Source organism: Marmota monax, unplaced genomic scaffold, assembly GCF_021218885.2.
Source record: "Marmota monax isolate L192 unplaced genomic scaffold, Marmota_monax_Labrador192_F-V1.1 WCK01_AAM20220418_F8-fsc00125, whole genome shotgun sequence".
Classification (NCBI taxonomy): domain Eukaryota; kingdom Metazoa; phylum Chordata; class Mammalia; order Rodentia; family Sciuridae; genus Marmota; species Marmota monax.
In genome coordinates, this window is record NW_026695235.1 from 3,806,276 (window position 1) to 3,829,420 (window position 23,145).

Genomic DNA, 23,145 nt, shown 5'->3' on the forward strand with positions numbered 1-23,145 from the left:
CATTGAACTAATGATAGATGAGGTCTTTCCTATTTGCGTGTGCTGACTTTTGGGCTCTGATCTCTCCCTTAGGGCAGAGTTTGATTTAGTATCACTCCATTCCAGTTTCCCTTTTCATGCAGATTTACTGACTTGAGCCAAGAATGCAGATTATTCTTAACAACAGGATTTGGCTCATTTTGTTTCTCTTCAAAATATTAACCAGATTTTTCATTCTCATTAATTAGAGATTATTATTTATTCTTGATTCCAAATTACTATGAAAACTAATATGGCTGAATTTTTAACACATTAAAATTAAGTTTAACGTTCCGCAATACGGCAGTGAGGAGGGTAATGAACAATGGAATTCTTTTTTTTCTAGAGTTGGCTTTCACCTCGCAGTCAGAACTGTCTGAGGGAGGCTACATTGTTAATTTTCAGTCTCCATTCTTGACAACCTCTGCCCCATCACTGGCTGAGCTCCTGTCCCAGGTGCCCTTTCTGATTCAGAAGCCCTGTACCCAAGGCTGCTGCCATAGCAAAGAGCCTTTCAATTTTCACCTTAAGAGTTGCCTGTCCCTGCTGTGTCCTGCCTGAAAGTTCCTGGGCTTGTCTGCTGTGTTTTCCACAAAGCCCTTCCTTTCTTCCTATCTTCTACCTTTTCTCCAATTTCTCTCCTTACCAGTACCTTCTTCCCACACTCCTCTAATCTCCAGTTTTTTCTGTATCTCTTTGTTCCCTTTTAAGCCTCTCAAAGCCTTTTATAGTTTCCAAAACACTTGTATATACATTCCAGCTTTATTCTTGTAACAGTCTAGTAAGAAAAGGTTAGTTTAATGCTTGGGGCTTTTTTCTAAACATTGACCTGCTACAGATAATCTCTCTATCTTTGTTGATCAAGAACAAATCTAAAGGTAGGGAACCTGAAAGAAAACTGCCCATTTAGATTTACCTGAGAGCAAAATGATAGAAGACAGGGCAGGCCTTAATCCCAAATCTCACTATGTTGACCCCAAGCTGCCTATTGGGAGCACCAGCTCTGATTAGAAAGACTGAGGAGTCAACCAGAAATGCATTCCTGACTCTACTGAGCATCCCACCCCCAGCAGAGCTGGGTCAATTCCCCAGCACTGCCCAAAACAAAACATCCTGTATGCTGGGCAAGCACTTTACCACTGAGCTACAACTTTGACATACCTGATCTATTGTTGACCCAAGTAAGAGGAGTTTTGGTGGCTGAATCTATTAATGACCATTGGAGTCCTATGGAACAGGTTTCCCCCTCAACAATTGTTTTCTTATTCTTCTTTGGATTCTTTTGAATGTTTAAACCTGTGATTCAGTGTCATAGAATGCATTTTATTTTCAGTAGTCTGGGAAGGAAATTAAGGTTATTCCTGGGACTGGTATCAAATGAGGAAATCTAATCCAAGGAGATCATTATCAAATGACCTCTTTACCTTCAACCTGACTTCTGGTTTAGTTTAAAATGAATTACGGTAGATGGGGTAGAGAGAGAAGAGGGGAGGGGAGGGGAGGAGAGGGGGGATAGTAGAGGATAGGAAGGGCAGCAGAATACAACATACACTAGTATGGCAGTATGTAAAAAAGTGGATGTATAACCGATTTGATTCTGCAGTCTGTATACGGGGTAAAAATGGGAGTTCATAATCCGCTTGAATCAAATGTATGAAATATGATATGTCAAGAGCTTTGTAATGTTTTGAACAACTAATAATAAAAAAAAGCCATTGGCAACTTCATCCATGGATTTAGTAAGAGAATAGGATCTGGAGGAGTTATGATTTGAGGGAAAATACACACTTGGGTAGGGGAAGAAATAAGGTCATGGAGCAGAGCTGTCTATTTCCTATAAGGCAGTGTCATAAGAAGGAGAAGTTTTATAGATGTAATGTGTGAAGAGGTGTGTATGTTTTCTAAGCCAGTGAAGGTAGGTGAGGATTCATTCTCAGAACCATAAGATTTTATTGAGGAACATCACAGTGTCTTAAAACGGGTTAAGTTGCCGGGTATGGTGGCACATGCTGTAACCCCAGCAGCTTGAGGGGCTGAGACAGGAGGATCATGAGTTCAAAGCCATCCTCAGCAACTTAGTGAGGTCCTAAGCAACTTTGTGAGGCTCTGTCTCAAAATACAAAAATAAAAAGGGGCTGAGGATGTAGCTCAGTAGTTTAGCGCCCCTGGGTTCAATCCCTGGTACCAAAAAAAAGAAAAGAAAAATTTTAAAAAATAAAAAGGGTTACGTTTCCACTGTTATCACTGAGCCTTTGTCAGTATAGCTCCTCCACTGGCCCCCATGAACAAGTTCTTTCTAGATCAAATCATGAGAAGTGGTATAATGTGTTGTGGCTCATTGGAATGTAATCTTGAGCAGCCTTTGGAGATCAGTCATGTCAAATGTAGAGAGAGTTTTGTTTTCCAAGTTAATGTTCTTCAGCCCTGAATGTCATTTCCTAAGTGCCCTAGGCTCCCCACTGTGAAATGTTGCATGCTGATAAACAGTTAATGCCTGTCCCCTCGTTTCATTACATAAATGGTGTCTTGATCATTTATAGGAACTAAGAGAAATACATAATAAGCAGCAACTGCAGAAGCAAAAGTCCATAGAGGCTGAACGACTGAAACAGAAAGAACAGGAACGAAAGATCCTAGAATTAGAAAAGCAAAAAGAAGAAGCCCAAAGGTGAGTCTTTGCAGTGGATTATGGTCCCATTGGGAAGAAACTTCAAGTATTTACTCTTCTTTGTCTGGCTTCTCCAGGGAGTTACTATATCAGAAAAAGCCTTCAGTCTTTAATGTGTGTATAGACAGGCACAAACACATGTATCATAAATCTTTGTATATCTAAGTACCCCCTGAAGGTTTTGGTTAGTTCCCAGAGCTCTCCTATGTAGATAAATGGAATTATACAAGGAAATTGGGACACTTGGTTGGCTCATTTGCATGCTAATGACCAAAATACGTTTCCAGTCCACAGCCTTTTAATAACGGTGTCGGTCAAAGTGCCTGGTTTGAAATCAAAGTCCCCTAGCTGGCTGGCCACACAGGACTTCTCCAGCAAGACCAGGATTGTGCCTCTCTGTCTCTTTTCTTCTTTTATGCAACTGCAAATTCAGCTTGAGTACAAAAGAATACGATTTGCCACTGCTGCTTAGGATAGAAACTCATTTTTATGTCTTTTTTGTTTGGATGTTTGTGTTTGCAGTTTATTTTTCCTTGTAATATTCATTCTGTAGTAAATATGGAAATTGTTACCTCTTGGTGTGTCTGATTTTGTTAATAGGTATTTGCTTTTTGAACTTCAGTTAATTTTAGACCCTTAAGCAAAAAGAATCACCAAATATCCCAGTGATTTGCTATAAATTGTAAAATTACTTATTAAAATTAGACGGAAAAGAGGAAGAAATGGACCCTGAGGCAGGTTGTTGCCTTTGGGGAATGAACTCTTCTAAACTGCCCCACCTGTGCATACTTCTTTACAGGTATATGGAATACTCTGAGTCCACTTTGTTGTTTATTTATGTTTTTGTTTCTTAATGCCAGTGTGTGTGGGGGGGTGATCTTGGGTGGACTTAGAGGACTATTTTTGGTTTCCCTGAGGGATGCGACTAAGGATTACCACCCTGGCTTTGGCAACTAACTCTAACTCTGCCAAAGTTTATAAAATGCTTTCATTATTTATACTCTGCTACACCAAACTTTGACATTTCTACAGAGTAGAAATAAACTGAAAATATCATAATATAAATATAATATGTAATAGATATTCCAATTACATAAATAGTACCCAAAACTTAACTTTAGCTATTAGCTGGTTATATGCTATAAATATGGTGACCTTCACTGGTAGAAAATTTAAAGTTGTTTTCATTGTGGTCTTTTTTGTTTGTTTGTTAAGGATGACAATTAACATTTCTACCCTTCTGATAAATGTGGGAGTTTTTTTTCCTGTATTTTCTTAAAAAAATTTTAAATTGTAAGTAAAATGTTTAAGGTTTAAGTTTTTAAAAAAATCTGCACTAAATTCTCATGTTCATAAAGTAGAAATAAATGTAATTTTTTGACAAGGAGAATAAAAGTGTACTCTGTTTATATAATGTTCCTGTGGCAGCTTTCTGATTCCAAAAGGTGACCCTTGTGCATTGCCATGTCACAGGAGAGTAGTTCAAGGTGGACACTGGAGCCAGGCAGGCTGCTTGGGATTGAATAGACATGGATGGCTCTGTGATATGGGTTATGTAATATCTGTGCCTCAGCTTCCTCATCTATAAAATGGGAATAACTACAGGTCCTACCTGCCTGATGTCTGCATTAAAGGAGTTGATATATAGAGAGCCAGTTATCATTATAAAATTGAACATTAATTTTATTTTAAGTGTTTCAGATTTTGAATGGAATGAGCAAAAACTCATTCCCAGTCTTTCCCTGTGAATTTCAGATTGAGGCCAACATAATTTTTAGGCCTAAATTTAGCTATGTCAGCTACTTTGCAGAACAACAACAAAAATTAGTCAAAGTCAGTAGAATAATCTCTTGCGTTCAGCTTCAGGTTTGGGAGCAATGTGGGCATGTTAGTATGGTGTGCCTTAGCTATAGAGGAACTTTAATGCTCTGAGTGATCATGGGCTTATTTAAGCAATATTGCGTTTGCAGCTTTTTGGGTACAGTTTATCTTCATAAAAGGTATGTTCCTCTGTGTTCTGTGGCTTTGTTTTTTGTAGTTTAATACCAGTTTCAACATTGAGAAGTGTCTTTTTCTTATTCTTACAACCACTTTATGAAATACATCACATATTTTCTTTCTGGGTTTTTCTAAATCATGTGATTTTTGTCTCAGAATTGGAGCCCCGAAAGCCTTTGTTTCATTGATTGAGTTGCTCTATCTGAAGAACAATATTCCTTTGCTGTTTAGCAGCTCATTGACTAGGAGCTTTTTAGTGAAAAAAGACAGCAGTAGTATTCAATTGGAGTTGCTTCCTCACCATAATCAAGCATCTTTGTTGGCAGACGAGCTCAGGAAAGGGACAAACAGTGGCTGGAGCATGTGCAGCAGGAGGATGAGCATCAGCGGCCAAGAAAACTCCACGAGGAAGATAAACTAAAAAGGGAAGACAGTGTCAAAAAGAAGGATGGCGAGGAAAAAGGCAAACAGGAAGCACAAGACAAACTGAGTCGGCTTTTCCATCCACACCAAGAACTAGCTAAGCCAGCTGTTCAAGCACCCTGGTCCACTGCAGGTATTAGATGCCAAAAGAGATTGATTCTAGGGGCTGGGCGTATTGCTCTGTGGTAGAGGGTTTGCCCAGTATGCACAAGGCCCAGGTTCCATCCCCAGCACCAGGAAGGGGGGAAAAAAAAAGGATTCTAGAAAATAAGTCAATACTCTCCAAGAGCCTGTTGAGAAATGTCTGTCTAATCAGCCCTGTCTCATTTCCATCACAGAGATGAGATTGTCAGTCTCTTGTTTTGGACAGTGCAGCTCTTCCTTCCTCAGAATCATTAAAACTCTATTTAAACAGCCTCTGTTCCACTCCACTGGCATCCAGGCTTCCTCTGTGGCATCAAGTTCCATTATCAAACCCCACTCATATGCCTAACATCACTAATGATGGTTGTCTATATAGATGACCTATCTTGCAAAAAGAATTGGTTGCTTCTGATTGATATTTTTGCCAGAAATTTCTAGGATGTTCCTGCAGCAAGATGTGGCAACTTTCTCCCTTGCCTATAGCAGTGTGGCACTCACTGTTTTCTACTTTTTGGAAAGTATGACTATTGTGTCCTTTGTACATAATTTGCCTCTTTAAAAAAAAAAAAAAGATGTGAAGGATAATTGAAATGACTATAAAAAACTGTCTATATAAATATCATCAGATACAAGCTAAAATATACTTTCAAAATCCTTGTTTGGTTGTGTACAGCTTTGCAAATAATTCTCAGTAGGAGACAGTGATGACTTTTGGTTTGTGTGGTAAATTATACTGGTTTTATTAGTTTGGTCAGTGTCCTTTTTTAGCGCTCTAGTATACAGAAATAAATCAAATACACTTCCAAACCATTTCATAAAGGTTTACTTGTTTCTGTTGTGCACAGTGTGCAGGGATGGGAGTAGGGATATTGAGTTGGTTCAGGCACCATGGCTGAAGTTCCTGGTACTTCCTCCTAGTTTAAAATGAGGATTTATTTATCTTGTTTGGTCAGTGAGAGAATTTTTTGTATCACACAGTTCAAGACCACATGGAAGTAAAAATTTGTCTTTGCTGCTTTTTAGATAAGATAAATATGTGTGAAAATATTTGTAGTTCTTGAGTAGAAAAGTTCAGCGGGTTGTTATGAGTTATCGTTAACTAGAATCAAATTATCCTATGTTGGTATGCTTGTTTTTTGTGTGAAGAGGTGAGATACTGGGAATTGAACCAAGGGGGCACTTTACCACTGAGCCATATCCACAGCCTGTTTTCTTTTTTAAATTTTTTTTTCTTTTTTCTTTTTTTTTTTAGTTATAGATGGACACAATACCTTTACCTTATTTATTTATTTTTATGTGGTGCTGAGGATCAAACTCAGTGCCTCATCTGTACTAGGTAAGCACTGAACCACTGAGCCACGACCCCAGCACCAATTTTATTTTTTATTCTTTATTTTGATGCAGGGTCTTACTAAGTTTCTGAGGGTCTTGCTACATTGCTCAGGCTGGCCTCAAACTTGTGATCCTCCTGCCTCAGCTTTTCAAATTGCTGGGATTATAGGAGTGTGCCACACCTGACTTGTATACATTTTTTAAAAGTTTTATTTCATTTAAAATCTAAATTATGTTTATATAGGGTCCATCCTTAGGCTGATTTTCCCCCCCCCCCCCGCTAGGAAATGTAGCAAAAGACTTCACCAAGGAATATCAGTATAACTTTTTGGTGAAATAAGCATTTGTGTGTTATATTACCATGTTGAATACCTGAAACATAACATTTCCATGTCTGTTAATATGGAAAGTTGTGCTTCCCTTCCCCTTCCCTTTCTCCCTGGCTGATTCAGACCTGGGATCAGAGCCTAACAGTTGTCTGTGCTCAACAGCCTGGGTGGGGATGAGAGGGTGTTGATGCTTTGCAGATGTGTGCCTGTGGAGCCCAGGCCAAGAGGAAGGAAGAAGGGACCTTTAGGTTGCCCTGCTGCACTCAGCATTGGAATGGCCTTGAAGAGAGCCTCACTAGTTGGGTTGTTCATATTTGTTTCAGAAATTCCTTGAGTAGATAGAAATAGTTCAGATGCGAATCTGAGGGACAGTAGAGAAGCCCTTGGTTGTTTGGTTTAATCATATTTTGATGTTTCTTATAATGTTTTTTGTCATACCCCTCCCCCTATTTTTTGTACACAGAAAAAGGCCCGCTTACAATTTCTGCACAGGAGAATGTAAAAGTGGTGTATTACCGAGCACTGTATCCCTTTGAATCCAGAAGTCATGACGAAATCACCATCCAGCCTGGAGATATAGTCATGGTAAGAAAGACTCCAGTGAGGGTCGATTCTGTTGATGATTAGCACCTTTCCTCTTTTTCCACTTTGTTAGACAACTGCAGTAGTGTCAACTAGGGTGATATTCAGTAGTCAGCATTCAGTTTTTTGAAGCATAAACTCGAGTTTTTTTTCTTTTTTCTTTTAGAATGAAAGATTGTATTTTAAAAACATATCCTAACATCACTTTAAATAATTATTGAAGACAATGTTCTTAATACACCTTAGCATATTTTTTAATTTATAACTGTGGAAGTTTCTGAGTTTAGATGACTATTTACTGTTAAGTAGTTTCTAAGAAATAGTTTTAAATGCAAAATACTCTATTATCATTCACAGTTGCTAATGATAACTTTTGTATTTGGGGGTCAAAGCATCTCCCCCTACCCTTTAATTGTGTGAACTTTGAATCATGTAATAAGTAGTGAATTTAGTACAGTGAATCTACCTTACTACTCTGAAAATTAATAGATAAAAAGTTTAGAATCTTGCTTTGTTGTATTTTATGTCCTTTAACAACAAAAACTATACAATCTATGATTGTGACTAAAGCTATAGGAACTAGTTTAAGAAAGAAAACAAAGCAACGTGGTTGACCTAAATTATTATTATTAATGATTGATTTTCTGGAGGAAAACAGTAGTTCCTGAATCCAGTGCTGCACTTAAGAATAACTTAGAAGTGGTCAAACTTTACATTGCTGTGAGCAGCTTTATTTCTTTCAATATGGGAATGATTTAGAATTTTAAAAGAGCTATGTATGTGGTAGAACGCTTGCCTCACATGTGTGAGGCACTGGGTTAATCCTCAGCACCACATAAAAATAAACTAATAAACAAAGATAGTGTGTCCGTCTACAACTAAAAAAAAAAAGTTAAAAAAAAAAAAAGAACTATGTAAGTTAAAAACTGAGACAAATAGGGCAGGCATGGTGGCCACATATGTAATCCCAACTACTTGGGAGGCTGAGGCAGGAGGATCACAAGTTTAAGACCAGTTCTAGGCAACTTCGGGAGACCCTATCTCCAAAAGGTCTGGGGATGTAGCTCAGTGGTAAAGCACCCCTTGGGTTCAGTCCTCAGTACCACAAAAAAGAAAAGAATTGAGACGAACATTTTTCATCTAGGATATGGAATGTTACAGGTGGTCTGTATCTTAATGAGAAGGTATTGCTCTTTTTCAGGAACATATTCAACCTAGTCCTGTTTCCACAATTCTAAATTCTTTTCTTGAATTGACTTAGTTGACCCCCAGCTTGATTAGATAATGAGTTTAGATATGCTGTAAGAATAAGACATTTCATTAAACATGTATTTTGCCTTGCTTTCAAACCTTTGCTTTCCTGGTGGAGGTTAAAGGGGAATGGGTAAGTGCTGCCTAACTGTCAGGAAGTCTGCATCTTATTCAGTGTTTTGTTCTTTTAAATCACTTTAATTTTGTGTAAGTGCACATATCTCTGGATGTTGTCGTGGCAGTAAAAATGTTTGAGTTTGTGTAGTAGGTTGTGCTTAAAAAGAAAAGAAAGGTGTTAATCGTCTGAGTTTGTGTGCTGAGTTTTCATTTGCTGGGTTCCATTTCAGGACTAACTTGAAGGCTCCTGCATTAGCATGTCTCCATTGTAGTTGATGGACAAAAAAGGTTTCAAAGAGGTCAAACTTAAAAGATAAAATTCAGGAACTTTTTTTAAGAGAGAATATTAGAGTAATTTCCTGATAAGATAAGTCTTCGTAAGCCACTAGGAACCCTTAAGGCAAAAATGAACAATTTTATAATACACAAACATAAAAATTTCAAAAGAGCTATGTATGTTCAAATCACATAAAAGCTACAAATAGTTACTATGAAAAAGACCCATAAACCCTTGATAAGCCAGCAGAGGGTAGAAAGGGACATCAGTGGGTGAAGAAAAATGATTCAGGAAGTACATGAGCAGGTGCGTGGCCATGCCTGTAATCACAGAGATTTGGGAGATTGAAGCAGGACGATTACAAATTCAAGTTCAGCCTCAGCAACTTAGCAAGACCCGGTCTCAAACAATAAAAAGGGGGCTGGAGAATGTAGGTCAGTGATAGAGCAGCCTGGGTTCAGTACCACAAAAAAGGGTATATGAAAAAATACTTAACTTCATAGTCAGTCAGGAAAATGTAACTTAAAAAGTAAAAGCACTGTTCCTCTATCAAATGAGTAAATTAAAGTTTGATAATACATAGTTTTGACAATAGTGTGGGAAAGTAGATATGATACAAATCATTGTCAGCCATTTGAAAACAGTGAGGCAATACCTATTCAAATTGAAATTTCTCATTCCTCTTAACCCAGAAATTCTGTTTTTCTTTCTTTTTTAGATATTTTTGAGGCACATTCACAAAATATGTGTGTGTACAGGGATGTTCACTGCAGCATTGTTGGTAAAAGCAATAATTAAAGAAAGGAAACAACCCAGTAAAGGAATAGTGTAAATAAAATGTGATGCAGCTAAGCAGTACAATGTGTTTTAAAAATTATATAGGTCTACATATACAAATTGGTTCTCCATTAAGGAAAACAGAAACAATATGTGTAGTATAATAATGTTCTGATTAAAAATAAAAATGTAAGCCGGGCATGGTAGCACATATCTGTAATCTCAGTGACTGGGGAGGCTGAGGCAAGAATATCTCAAGTTCAAGGCCACTGTCAGCAATTTAGCAATCTAAGCAACTTAGTAAGACACTGTCTCAATATTTAAAAAATTAGCGGTAAAGCACACCTGATTTCAATCCCCAGTATGTACGTACGTACATACATACATACATACACACACTTTTATTTTTATTTATTTATTTTATGTATGTATATATGTGTGAATGTTTATATATGCATAATTAACAGTCTTAAAACGTATATATAAAACTGTTAGCAGTAGTTACCACTAGAGAGTAAAGAGGAAGCTTTCATGTTTAATCTTATGTATTTCTGCACTGTATTCATATTTACAAATGTATCCCACTTGTAATTTTTACTAACACACCAAAAATAAATCTTAACTTTAAGGACAAATATAACAGAAAATATCTACCTGGGGACTCATGGTGTTCCTTTATCTTAAACATACTAAGTTTGTAATAAAACATGTAATTTACCGTAATTTATTGTAATTTAGCAGCTTGCGAAAAGGCTAGAGTGTCTTAGTTTGTACTACGCAGTGCACTAGAAATGTGCCAAGTGCCATTCAACCATATTGGTTTTATGAGAATAGCAACTGGTGCAAAATAAGATGAAAGCTAATATGTGATTAAAAGGTGGGGTTTTTTTCCTTTTTTTCAAATTTCATGAGGTTTGCAGTTGAGAAACATGAACGTGAAAATATGTAGTAGAAAATGACTATTGGTCTCCCCTGGTTCAGTAACACAGAGATCACTTGTACTTTTGTGGGCATAGTAATCATGAGATACTTACTCAGATTTCTCAACTTCTTTGAAAGTATATATAGCTAACATAACATATAGAGATAACTATACATGTTAGATTTTAGAAGTTTCAAAGGGGGGAAGTTTTAAAATATTTTGCTTTTAGAAAACTTGATTATCAGACCATTTTTTTCCAAAAATGAATTTTTCATGGTTAACAAAAATTTAATGAAATATATAGAGTCCTATTCTAAATGTTGTTGATGATGCAAAGAATGGTGTCTGCCATTTTCTAAAAAAGATTAGGAGAAACTCATGAAAAAAGCCACTTCTTTTTTTTTCTCTCTTTTTTTTTAATTATTAGTTGTTCAAAACATTACAAAGCTCTTGACATATCATATTTCATACATTTGATTCAAGCAGATTATGAACTCCCAATTTTACCCCGTATACATATTGCAGATTCACATCGGTTCCACATCCACTTTTTTACATACTGCCATACTAGTGTCTGTTGTATTCTGCTGCCTTTCCTATCCTCTACTATCCCCCCCCTCCCCTCCCCTCCCCTCCCATCTTCTCTCTCTACCCCATCTACTGTACTTCATTACTCTCTCTTGTTTTTTTTCCCCTTTCCCCTCACTTCCTCTTATATGTAATTTTGTATAACAATGAGGGTCTCCTTCCTTTACCATGCAATTTCCCTTCTCTCTCTCTTTCCCTCCCCGCTCTCGACCCTGTTTAATGGTGATCATCTTCTCATGCTCTTCCTCCCTATTCTGTTCTTAGTGCTCTCCTTATATCAAAGATGACATTTGGCATTTGTTTTTTAGGGATTGGCTAGCTTCACTTAGCATAATCTACTCTAGTGCCATCCATTTCCCTGCAAATTCCATGATTTTGTCATTTTTTTTTAGTGCAGAGTAATACTCCATTGTGTATAAATGCCACATTTTTTTTATCCATTCATCTATTGAAGGGCATCTAGGTTGGTTCCACAGTCTAGCTATTGTTTATTGTGCTGCTATGAACATCGATGTAGCAGTATCCCTATAGTACGCTCTTTTAAGGTCTTCAGGGAATAGCCACTTCTTGATGAATACTTGTTAATCCTGGTCGCAGTTTAAAATAGGAAAGGACTGAGTGTGAACCTCTGTGCTCAGGAAAGACTTTTTAATGGAGGTGTCCTAGTTGAAGTTGACCTTTGATGGCTGAGGCTTAGATACTTTGAAAATAGATGACCTCTCTTCTCACCTGGAGGACCCATATTATCTGGAGGGCGAATCAATCAAACTTGACTTCTCTAACATATTGAAAGTGCATGGGAAATGAGAAGACCTCTGCTTGCTGCCATTTTATTGTGGTTTATCTTAAGAATACAAGTTGTTCATCTAAATCCTAGGCCTAGGAATTCTGTAGGACTGAGTGCATTCAAATTACTATGGGACCTTTGGAAAAATAACTGCTGGGCTCACCCACAGAGGTTCTGGGAACTTTTAGTCCATATATAGTTTTAGTATTATCATGTTGGTCTGTTAGGGAGTCAGTTTCAGGAACCACTGATCTAAACTCATCTCTTTTTCATGTCAGGATTTAGGACTAATCCTAAATCTTTCTGGAAAACTGCCTCTTCTTAAGAATATTCAAAGAAGGGACTTCTTTAGCAATTATCAGCCATCAACCAGTCATTTCATTCTAGAAATTGTTTGTCTTAGTGTTACTCCTATAACAGTCAACTCATTTTTTCCTTCTTTTCTCTGGACGGAGAATTTTTTTTTTTTTTAAACACAGTACTTTTTCCTACTGCACTCCTTAGGTTTCCATAAACTTAACATTTGAGTTCAGTTTATTTAGTAACAATTGACCATAATATCACTACTGTTTTGAGGGACCAGTGTGCACATAGGATTACAGTCATGGATTTAGTGCCTGTGTTGTGATAAAAGTTTTATTGGAACACAGCCAGGCTCATACAGTCAGTCACATGTTGCTACATCAGCTTTTGTGCTACAACAGCGGACTCAAGTCATTGCACCAGAGAAAAAGTTTGCTGACTTCCAGGTTAGAGCTTTAGAAAAGAATTTTAATATCTTCATCTTAGAATTTTGGGGAAAACCTTTTACTTAAAAATCAGCAAATCTATATAATGTGCTTTCCCTTGTGTTCGTCAACACAGGACAGGCAGCCACAGCCGTCTGGTCTGATTCAGTACAGTTTAAACCTGTTTGCTATCCCTGACTGTCCTGCTCTGTGAAGGAAAAAGGAACTCCTGTGTCATTCAGCTTTCCATTATTGTAACATATGCCTGAGATAATTAGCTTATAAAAAGAAAAGATTAATTTTGATTCATAGTCTTTGAGTTTTCAGTCTAACTGGCCCCATTGCTCTGGGGAAGGAAGTATGTCATGGTAAGAGTGTGGTAAACCAAAACCACTCACCTCGTGACCAGAAGCAAAAGAGAGGAAGGTCCCACAGTCTCCTTTAAAGGCATATCCCAGTGACCTGCAGACCTCCCCCCAGGCCTCCCTCACCTGCTAAAGGCTCTGCCATCTCCCAATTGTGCCATCCTGGCCAACAAGCTTTACAGTATGAACCTTTATGATTATTCAAGATTCACTGTAGCACCTCCTTTATGACAAGGTTGGAGGGCTTAGGGATTCTACCTAATGAAAATTGTAGCCATTGAGCATGTAATCATTGAGAGAAGAGGCGTGATATTATCAGCCTTTTGCCCATGGACTTGTATCTGAAATAGCTGCTATGGACATTTGACTATAGGATCAGTTACCCCTGATATACAATGTGTAATTACTAACATTTTGTAGACTAGCTCTGTAACATGATCCCCAAAAGGTAAGCGATGTCAGAGTTTTGTACTTCACTTCAATGATGTTTTACTAGAATTACCCTGAAATACTTTGGGTTGTTGGAATAGGTCTGCTTAAATAAAGTTATATTTTTAATAATAAAATTTTTCTTATAGCCACCAGTTGATTAGCATACTTTATGTAAAAGTCCACATTAGAGCACCATGTTACAGAGAAGTTTGTGGGCTTAGCCTTTTGGGCGATCATTATCTTGTGTTTTCCTAAAATTCAATTAGCATTTTGGGTAGTTTCCTAAATCCAGAAAGACATACTTCTCATTTTTTATATGTTGACCTTCATACTTTTTCTAAGTGGTTAATTTAATTTAGGTATTAAGAGTACATTTTTTTTAAAGAGAGAGAGAAGAGAGAATTTTTTAATATTTATTTTTCAGTTTTCGGTGGACACAAGATCTTTATTTTATTTTATGTGGTGCTGAGGATGAACCCAGCGCCCTGCGCATACAAGGCGCCCACTACCGCTTGAGCCACATCCCCAAGAGTACATTTTTAACTCCTTGAAATTAAAATGTAATCATTACAATGAATGGATCCCAGTGAGAATAAATCAAACTAATTGAGGCTATTGTTTGGGTCATTGTTGAGATCAGTGAATTTCTTTAGCTAAAAGCAAGATACATACTGATTTCATGACTGACCTTAGGGATGGGAGAAGCTGTTATTTGTACAACTAAGAGTCTGCAGCAGCCCCTCCCTGCCACTCCTGAGTGTATACAGGAGTGCAGCATTCCTTCTGTCTAGGGACATGCTTGGCCAGATCCCCTAGCCAGGATGGAACATTTCCTCTGGGCTTCAGATCCAGTAACAGATGTCCACTCAAAAATCTCCTAACAAGACCAGATATATCCTGTATACCAGGGTCTCAAGTGGATGACAAGTCAGTCAGTCATAAGACATAACTAGGTAAAACAGCTGAATTTGACTAGGAGAAGACCATGGCAAGATGTTAAACCCAGAGATGCCAGGATCCCAGACAGGCCTGAAGAGCAGAGAACTCCATGTAGAGACAAACAGATTGCTTAGAGTGAGCTAAGTAGATACTAAGCTTTTAGAACTGGACAAACGCCCTGGAAAGGAAACCACAGCTCAAGGGCAGAGCTGGACAACAGGAGAAATGGCTTCAAAATAATCTATTATTAAACACTAAGATGTACATTTAGTATTAATTCATTTAACACTAAAATATGCCAAGCAGAGTTGTAAATATTTATCAGATGTCAAGTAAAACAGGTACTGCTATTGTCTCCACTTTATTGAGAAACTGAGCACCCAGTGAATAAACTTGCTCAAAGTCATCCAGTTAATTGTAGAACTAGTATTTAAATCAGGAAGTGTTGAATTGTAGAGCCCTGTTTTCCAGCCTTACATTTTGCAGTCTTGAGGTATTTGACTCCAGTTCTTAGCTCATTTCTGTTGACATCACCTTAGGTCATAAAATGGGGCTGAGCTTGGCTGATGAACCAACTAAGAAGTGGGGGAGGCCTTGATGCACTTAGAAGCAGTTGTGTTTCCAGTACAGAGCAGCTGCCATTAGCAGTATGTCATAATACCACCAGTAAATATCAACCAGGAAGGAAAGCCTTCTAGCCATCTGAGTTGAGCACAAAACGAAGGTCTAAGTAGAAAAGATATTTATCTTAAGTTGTCATCTAGAGAAACAATTGGGGCTGCCCAGAAAGAGAACAAATCATCAAAGGAGTTGAATGAATATGGGCTAATGTGTTCACATCTGTGGAAGTGTGATCAAGAGTGACAGAGTGTAAAGCAAAATTAGAGCCTTTGGAATTACTGCACTTGATCTGAGGAAACTCCTTTTTGGTTGTTTGGAGAATTTTTAGCTTTAAAAGTTGATTTTTAGGGGCTGGGATTGTGGTTCAGCTGTAGAGTTCTCGCCTAGCATGCTCGGGATCCTGCATTCGATCCTCAGCACCACATAAAAATAAATGAATGGAATAAAGGTATAAAAAAAAGAAGTTTACATAAAAAAAGAAGCAAATAATCACTTACCTTGATTTTTATCTAAGACTATAAAGGTTCCCCAAAGTGATATAGCAAGAAGGCATTCCCTGCTTGCTAATATCTTGCAGATAAGTAGAATTAAGTACTAAGCCTTGTATTCCACTTTCTTCAACCCTGCCCCAAGCATGTGCTTATTCTAATAAGCTAATAATAGTTACATCCTGTTGCTCACTGTGCACTGAGTACAGGCAGATGTTTGGCTTGTGTTTTACTGAATACTTGAATGGATTAGACAACTGGTAACTTTATCAAATTATTATTGTTTAGAACCTGCCCATTCATTTTCTGAAATTTCTAGAAAGCAACATTTACATTCCAATAAAGTGTTCAGTATTTTCAACCATAGATAATATATGAAGGAATAAAAATCAAAAGTCTTCTATAGGCCCTTATTTGACTTAAAGTGATGAAAACATTTCTGTAACAGTAAGTACTTATCCCCCAGAGTCATTCTGTTGCTCATGAAATTGTGGGGGCAACTTATAAAGATAAGTAGAATCATTTGGGCCATTTTGAATGATCTTTTCAATCAGAACAAAGATAAAATACAAGCAGTACTTGGTGTAGGGGCTGGGGTCATGGCTCAGAGGCACCGGGTTCGATCCTCAGCACCACATAAAAAAATAAAAATAAAGGTATTGTGATCATCTATAACTACAAAATAAATATTTTAAAAAAGTATTTGGTATAATATAGAGGCCCTGAAATTTTTCCACAGGAGAATTCTATATTCTCACACACACTTTTGTGATTATTGAAGAATTACAGGGAATCTTCTCTGCATAGTGTACAAAGAATTATAGGGCCTTAATAAAATTGATTGTGGCTGCAAATAATCACTTACCTCATTTTCTCACCATGTGTCTGTGGGGCTTTTAAATGGCCAAACACAACACTCAGCTTTGCCTTTCAGGGAAAGCAGCTAAGGCTGTGTTTTTTACCCTTGTCTGTATGCTAGTAAATACTACTTATTGAAGGGTTTTAGAACACTAAATTTATATTGATTGTAGCCTTTGCTTTTGACTTTAAATAGTAAATAAGTCAAGTTGTTTTTAATAATGACTTGACTTCCTGAGTGAAGAAGCCTGTCGAGATACTTCCCAATTCAAAATAGCTCTGAGAGTTTAAGCTATGTGCCTAAGGACTTCAAGCACTTTATCGGATCAGCCATTATGAGAAAAAGGACAGAAGCTTTTTAAAAAGTACAAAGAGGAAGAGCCACTTTTCCAGACATTTAGAATAGGATAAAGAAATTTCTAATGCTATGTGTCAGTCAGGGCCAACACTTGGGGCTGTGGTGAGGTGTGTGTTATATTCAAGGGTTGATTTAGTTCTATTTAAATTAAATGTTGTGACTTCCCTGTAGGTGGATGAAAGCCAAACTGGAGAACCCGGATGGCTTGGAGGAGAATTAAAAGGAAAAACAGGATGGTTCCCTGCAAACTATGCAGAGAAGATTCCAGAAAATGAGATTCCTGCTCCAGCCAAACCAGTGACTGATCCAACATCTGCCCCTGCCCCCAAACTGGCTCTGCGTGAGACCCCCGCTCCTTTGGCAGTGACCTCTTCTGAGCCCTCCACAACCCCCAACAACTGGGCTGACTTCAGCTCTACGTAAGTTTCAGTTTTTGAAATCTCAATTTAGTAACCTTTCTTTCCCCTAGGTGTTTTTATAGTCCCAAGTTATCCCTCTTGGTAAGGGAGCTGGCTCATTTGCGTGACTCCCTTCTCTGGCTGGTCTGCTAGCAAGGTAGGGGTAACTGTCTCTTTACTGAAATGAATGATACTATTGCCCAATGATGATTTACCCTCATACAAAACAAAGCCAATTATCATGTTCTGTTCAGTAATTTATCTGTATTTTCATTCTTAGCAAAAAAATGGAGAAATATAGCTTCCTAATAATCTGTGTTGACACTCATGTCAGTCAGCAAATATTCAGTCATTTCCCGCATGCAGGCAAATAGCACTTTTTTGCTGGGCAGAAACAGAATTGAATTCAGTCATGTGGCTTTGAATAGGATAAAAAGCTGCTTCCTCCAGAGCTTTCTGCTTTCATTAGTCTTGTACAGATGTGTAGTGGCGTGAAAAGGTGCATGCCTTTGGTCATCAGAAAATGACATTAAGCACAGAGTGTGTAGGCAGAGGTTTGAAAGATGGATGAAACCACTGTCCAGACCTCCATTTACAGGGCTGTGACCTAGATGTGCAGTTGTCAAAAAATGTTTTATACTGGCATGCCAGTAACAGTGATTTGAGTGAGAAGTGTTTGAAATGTCTTTTTAAGTCTAATCATCTTTTGGTAGAAATACATTGAAGGCAAGGAGTCAAGGTATTTTTCTGGAAATATCAAATGGAGCAAACAGAAATAGAATAATGGCCAAGTGCAGGAGGAAGTGAAGGAAAGGATGTAAGGAATAGCAAGTTTTTCAAACTTATTTTTGCATCTAAAGGTGCCTCCACATGTAATCTCTGCTTTAAAACAATAGCCTTCCCTTGGCATAACTTCTAAGTTTAAACTCTCCCTTTTTCTTTTGATCTTGTTGGAAAAGTTCAGAGTGTATAAACTAAAGCTTTGGTTAAAATAGAAGACTAATACCATGCTTTCCAGGATTTGTTTTTGCTGTGGATCAAATCAGTGTGACTGTCTTCCTTGTTAAATATGTGGCGTGTGAGTTTCCTGCTATGATTACCAGTGTCTTGTTTTCCAAACCAAAAAATCAAGAAATTATTCTGACTTTCAAATTTGTTTTATAAAGATGAAAACCGTAAATTCCATTTAGATGTGCATTCACACAGATGTGTTTATCTAAAATTATAAAATCACAAAATTAGAACTGTCCCAAGATCCAAGACAACTGGCTACTCTCAGGATGCCTCGTGCAAATACTGTGGTGTGGACGCATATAGCCAGGTGTGTCCTATGAAATTGATGGGACAGGGAAGCTCTGGCTGCCAGGCTGATGTGTTTTCATATGTGGCACTAGATTTCTTTCATCTCATCTATTGTTATTATAAATAGTAATGATTGTCATTATTATTCAGAGTATTTCCCTAATGCTTCAGGTAACCCTCAAAATGAACCCAGAGTGGCAGGGTATTGTTCCAATGAGGAAATCAAGATTCAGAGAAAATAGAATAATTTGCCTGAGGGTCATTGCTAGTGTGTGAAACACAGACTCACTCACACCTGTGCCCAGCATTCTTTCCTGTCCTTGTTCTTAACTTTCAAAGGCCACATAAATATACTGGATTGTGGGTGGAAATGTGTAATAGAACACTTGTTTGGCATGTGGGAGGCCCTGGATTCAATCACCACTACCACAAAAAAAGAAAAAGTACAGAATTTGTGGTGTATGGGCTCAGAGGGTGCCATTTTTTTCTTTTATATTTTGTTTTTACATTTCACTCTGGGTGGGAAGCTGGTGCATTAGAAAGTGCTTACTATTTATGGGTTGTGCTCTTCCTTCCAGGTGGCCCACCAGCACAAACGAGAAACCAGAAACGGATAACTGGGATGCTTGGGCAGCCCAGCCTTCTCTTACTGTACCCAGTGCTGGCCAGTTAAGGCAGAGATCAGCCTTTACTCCAGCCACGGCCACTGGCTCCTCCCCATCTCCTGTACTGGGACAGGTAAGGGCAACCAGTGAGGGTGTGAAGACTAAGCAGTACAGATATGAGCAGATGCTTGCTGGCGACGTCACCTAGAATTAAGCTTCCTTTGTGGGGCTCTCTTGGCTGGCTGGGTCAGGTTCAGGAGGCCAAGATATGCTGTGACTAATCGGAGTTCAGTGCAAGTAAACTTCTGCCTGGGTTAATCAGAGAGGTTTCATTTATGACATTTGAGTTGCATCTTGACCAATGGGTAAGAGCTAGCTTACTAAAAACAAAGGAAAAGGCATATCATACAGGAAATGCTGAAAGGAGAGGCTTTAAGGCAAAGAATCAGAATGTGTGTAAGGAAAATCATGAGTTAATCCATTTGGCTAAACTGCTGGCTATTTATTGGCAAAGAGACTGGTTACAGGATAGAATATTGGGAAGCTCTGAAGTGCCCTGTTAAGAAAGAATAATTTCTGAAAGGTTAAAGGTATTTATTCTGAGTCTATTTCTTTTGCTCAATATAATAACAGAATGGAATTAAAGGAATGAAATTTCTATAAATAATCAAATCAAACCAAACAACAGATGCCCTTCTGGGAGGCACCAGGGCGGGTCATAGATAGTTTCTGTTCTGGAAACACCCAGGTCAAAGGCAAGCACTGGGCAGATTCATTGGAGAGGTAGGTGTAGGGACATTAGAACAGAGGACCAGTGGGCAGTAACACCTGTTAGGCGCACCCAGGTGTGAGCGAGGGAGGCCTAGACTCAGCTGCGTTCACATTTACCAAGTTGGGAGGAACCAGTAGAGAGAGAAGAGAGCATGCAAGAGATTGCAGAGGGGAACCACAAGGATAGAGTCACACACCTGGAGGGCCAGCAGGAAAGGGGCCCTGGGTGGAGAAGATCCACCTTCATGGAAAATGAGGAGGACAGGAAGAAATCAATTTGTAGTTGGAGGGAGTAGTTGAGTTTTAGATATGTTATGGTATTAGTGAAAACAAGACATCCAGGTGGTCATGTCTAGCAGGCCAGGGGAACATAGATCTGGTGGGTGGAGTAAAGATCAGATTATATATATATATCCATGTGAAAAGATTCAGAAGACAAGCACAGGGGAAACTTCTCAGGGGAGAGATTCTGAAGTACTGTGAGGACAAATATATATATTGTCATATAATCATATAATCAGAACTAAGGAAATGGTATGAGGTTCGAGAATAAGGGGAAATAGAAAGTGCCCAAGAATGTGTGTGTTAAGTGGCCTGAAAGAAGGGAAAGAGTTCTGAACAGATAGTGTCACTTTCCTTTCCATCTCACCCAACTCAGAATCTGACACATGTCCTGTGCTTGATAATGGTGATAGTGACAGAGGAGGGGTGCGGGAGCAGGGGGTGGTGTGGGTGACAGTGGGAAACCACAGGGAGGAGGAACTTGTTTTAAGCAGGTGGAGGTGATGGCTGTGATCAGGGCACAGAAGAGACCACTCTGGGTGCTGACTGAACATCCCCCTGACTTAGGGAAGAGGAAGACAAACCAGGGGGTAAAGAGGAAACGAGTGGTGAGGGAGCAGGCAGCTCTGTGACAAGTAGAGGAAGTACAGAATGCAGGGAGGGCATTGGAAAGGTAGCCAGCTGTCATCAGTGGAAAAAGGAATTGAAAAGTCAAGTGTCAGTCGGCTTGGTGCCAGGTGAATCCAGCATTAAATGCACAAAAAAGAAGACAGGGTTCATTTTCTCCTGGGTGAGGAGGATGAAGAGAGATTGGGAAAGATAGTGGAGAAGGAAGCTCAGGTCAGACGCATGGCATCCATCTCATGAGGAGGGAGCCCTGAGGGCTTACAGGCTGTAGATGGTTAGGAGTTTGACAAAAAAAAAAAAAAAAAGAATAAAGAATTGCCCAGGTAAAACTAAAAATGATAATAATAAAAGAACTTGCTGGTTGAATTTGTCCTGAATCTTGATCATTGCACAGAGCTTCAGCTTTTTCTAGCAGTACTACACAGTTTTGAGAGTAGGAATAAGAACTGTACTAAAACCTGCTGTGACTATTAGTACTATTACAGTAATACTGTGCATAGATCTTACTGAACTTTCTTAACAACCTTCTAAAGAGAGTATCATCTCTGTGGTATAAATGTAGAAACTGAGGCTTTAAAAAATTAAAACATTTGCCAGAATTAATAAGTGGCAGGGTCCCAGTTACTGGGGCTGGGCTCACTGGGTATCCATGTGAAAAGGTCCAGAAGACAAGCACAGGGGAAACTTCTCAGGGGAGAAATTCTGAAGTATTATGAGGACACAGGAGAAATGACTTGCCCTGGGATCCAGTCCTGGTAGAAAAATCAATGGAAATGGCTAAGGATTTGACAGGGCAGAAGGGCTGTGGATTAGAGACATTGAGGCAGAAGGGTCACTGCAGAGAGCAAGAATGGAAGGTAAAGAATATGTGTTCCTAGAGTGTTTGGAATCCAAAGGAACCTTAGTTTTGAGAGCAGAAATGGAAAAAAATATATATATGGCAATGTTATAGGGTATTGGTGCTGGGGATGGAACCCAGGGCCTTGTGCATTCTAGGCAAGGGCTCTACCACTGAGCTGCATCCCCAGCCCTCACAATCATATCTCAATGCAAAAATAAAAATAACTTCCAAAGGCAAAAACATGAATTGGTTCTGAATTAACTCTCCTTGAGTATATTCCTTTGTTTCTATCCATTTACATAGAAGATTGGAAGTTGGTGTTGTCCTGTTTGTTAGTAAATGTTTTAAGACACCATAATGGTTTTATGTTCTATTTTTGAAGAAGATAATAAGTGCCTCACCTGCCTTTCCAGCCTCATCTCCTCCTACACTCCTCCGTGAGCCCAGGCTACACAGAGCCCTGGATTGCACTCCTCTTCCGGGACCCTTTGCAGTGTATGCAGTGTGCCACCTCAAGGCCTTTGCCTGTGCTGTGCCCTTGGCCTGGAGAGCCCTTCCTCCACAGCCCTAGCTACCAAAATCCTTCTCATCCTTCAAGGCCCAGCTCAAATACCTCCACCTCTGTGAAATTGTCCCTGATACCCTTGGGCAGACTTCATCCCTCTTTTCTCTCTGTTCCCACAGTGACTAGATGGAACTTCTTTGTAGCGTATTTCATCCTGCCAGGGAGTATACTTAGTCATTTTTATCTCTTTCTTCCCTATTAACTGTGAGTTCCTTGCTAATCATATCACATTATCCATTTTTTACAGTGCTTTATGGTTAATAAACTACTTTATCTTAAATTATTTGGGGGAGGCAGAGAGATGGTTTTTTATTATTTTTCTTTGTAATCCCATAGTGCCTTGCATATAGATGGACAATAAATGGTAATTACAATGAATTTATGCTAACAAAATCCTGTTACTCTAAAATGGAACTAAAACAAGCATAATCCAGTGCACAGCATTTTCCCCCATTTCCATACAGTTAATAATGTCATGAAATCTCATCAAACTTCTGTTCCAGCATTAATCCTCTAGTAGAACTCCAAATCATATTGGAAATGGACAGGTGCCCAGGGCAACTTGAGAGAAAAATAGGACCAAAATATAGAAGGCACATAGTCAAGTGTCACAGGAGAACCATCCCTCCTGGTTTACTAAGTAGAGAGTTCTAAAGCCTAGCATATCGGAGCACACCTGTAATCCCAGCTACTGAGACAGGAGGATCCCAAGTTCAAGGGGAGCATGGGCAACTTAGCAAGATACCATATCA

General features: G+C 38.7%; 1 protein-coding gene across 9 annotated transcripts in view; it reads left to right on the forward strand.

Moving 5' to 3' along the window:
• Positions 1-23,145, forward strand: part of Itsn1 (intersectin 1) — a 217,902-nt gene that overhangs the window by 121,147 nt on the left and 73,610 nt on the right. For 8 of the 9 annotated variants that reach the window (XR_009226226.1, XM_058577266.1, XM_058577268.1 and 5 more), the window contains 6 exons: positions 2,559-2,686; positions 5,011-5,240; positions 7,376-7,497; positions 8,864-8,878; positions 17,174-17,421; positions 19,281-19,440. Coding sequence is in view for 8 of the 9 variants with exons in the window: in XM_058577266.1 (XP_058433249.1) it covers positions 2,559-2,686; positions 5,011-5,240; positions 7,376-7,497; positions 8,864-8,878; positions 17,174-17,421; positions 19,281-19,440 (903 nt within the window). In the remaining variant the exon portion in view is untranslated. The remainder of the gene's footprint in view (positions 1-2,558; positions 2,687-5,010; positions 5,241-7,375; positions 7,498-8,863; positions 8,879-17,173; positions 17,422-19,280; positions 19,441-23,145) is intronic. The other variant, XM_046438908.2, reaches the window with a different exon arrangement.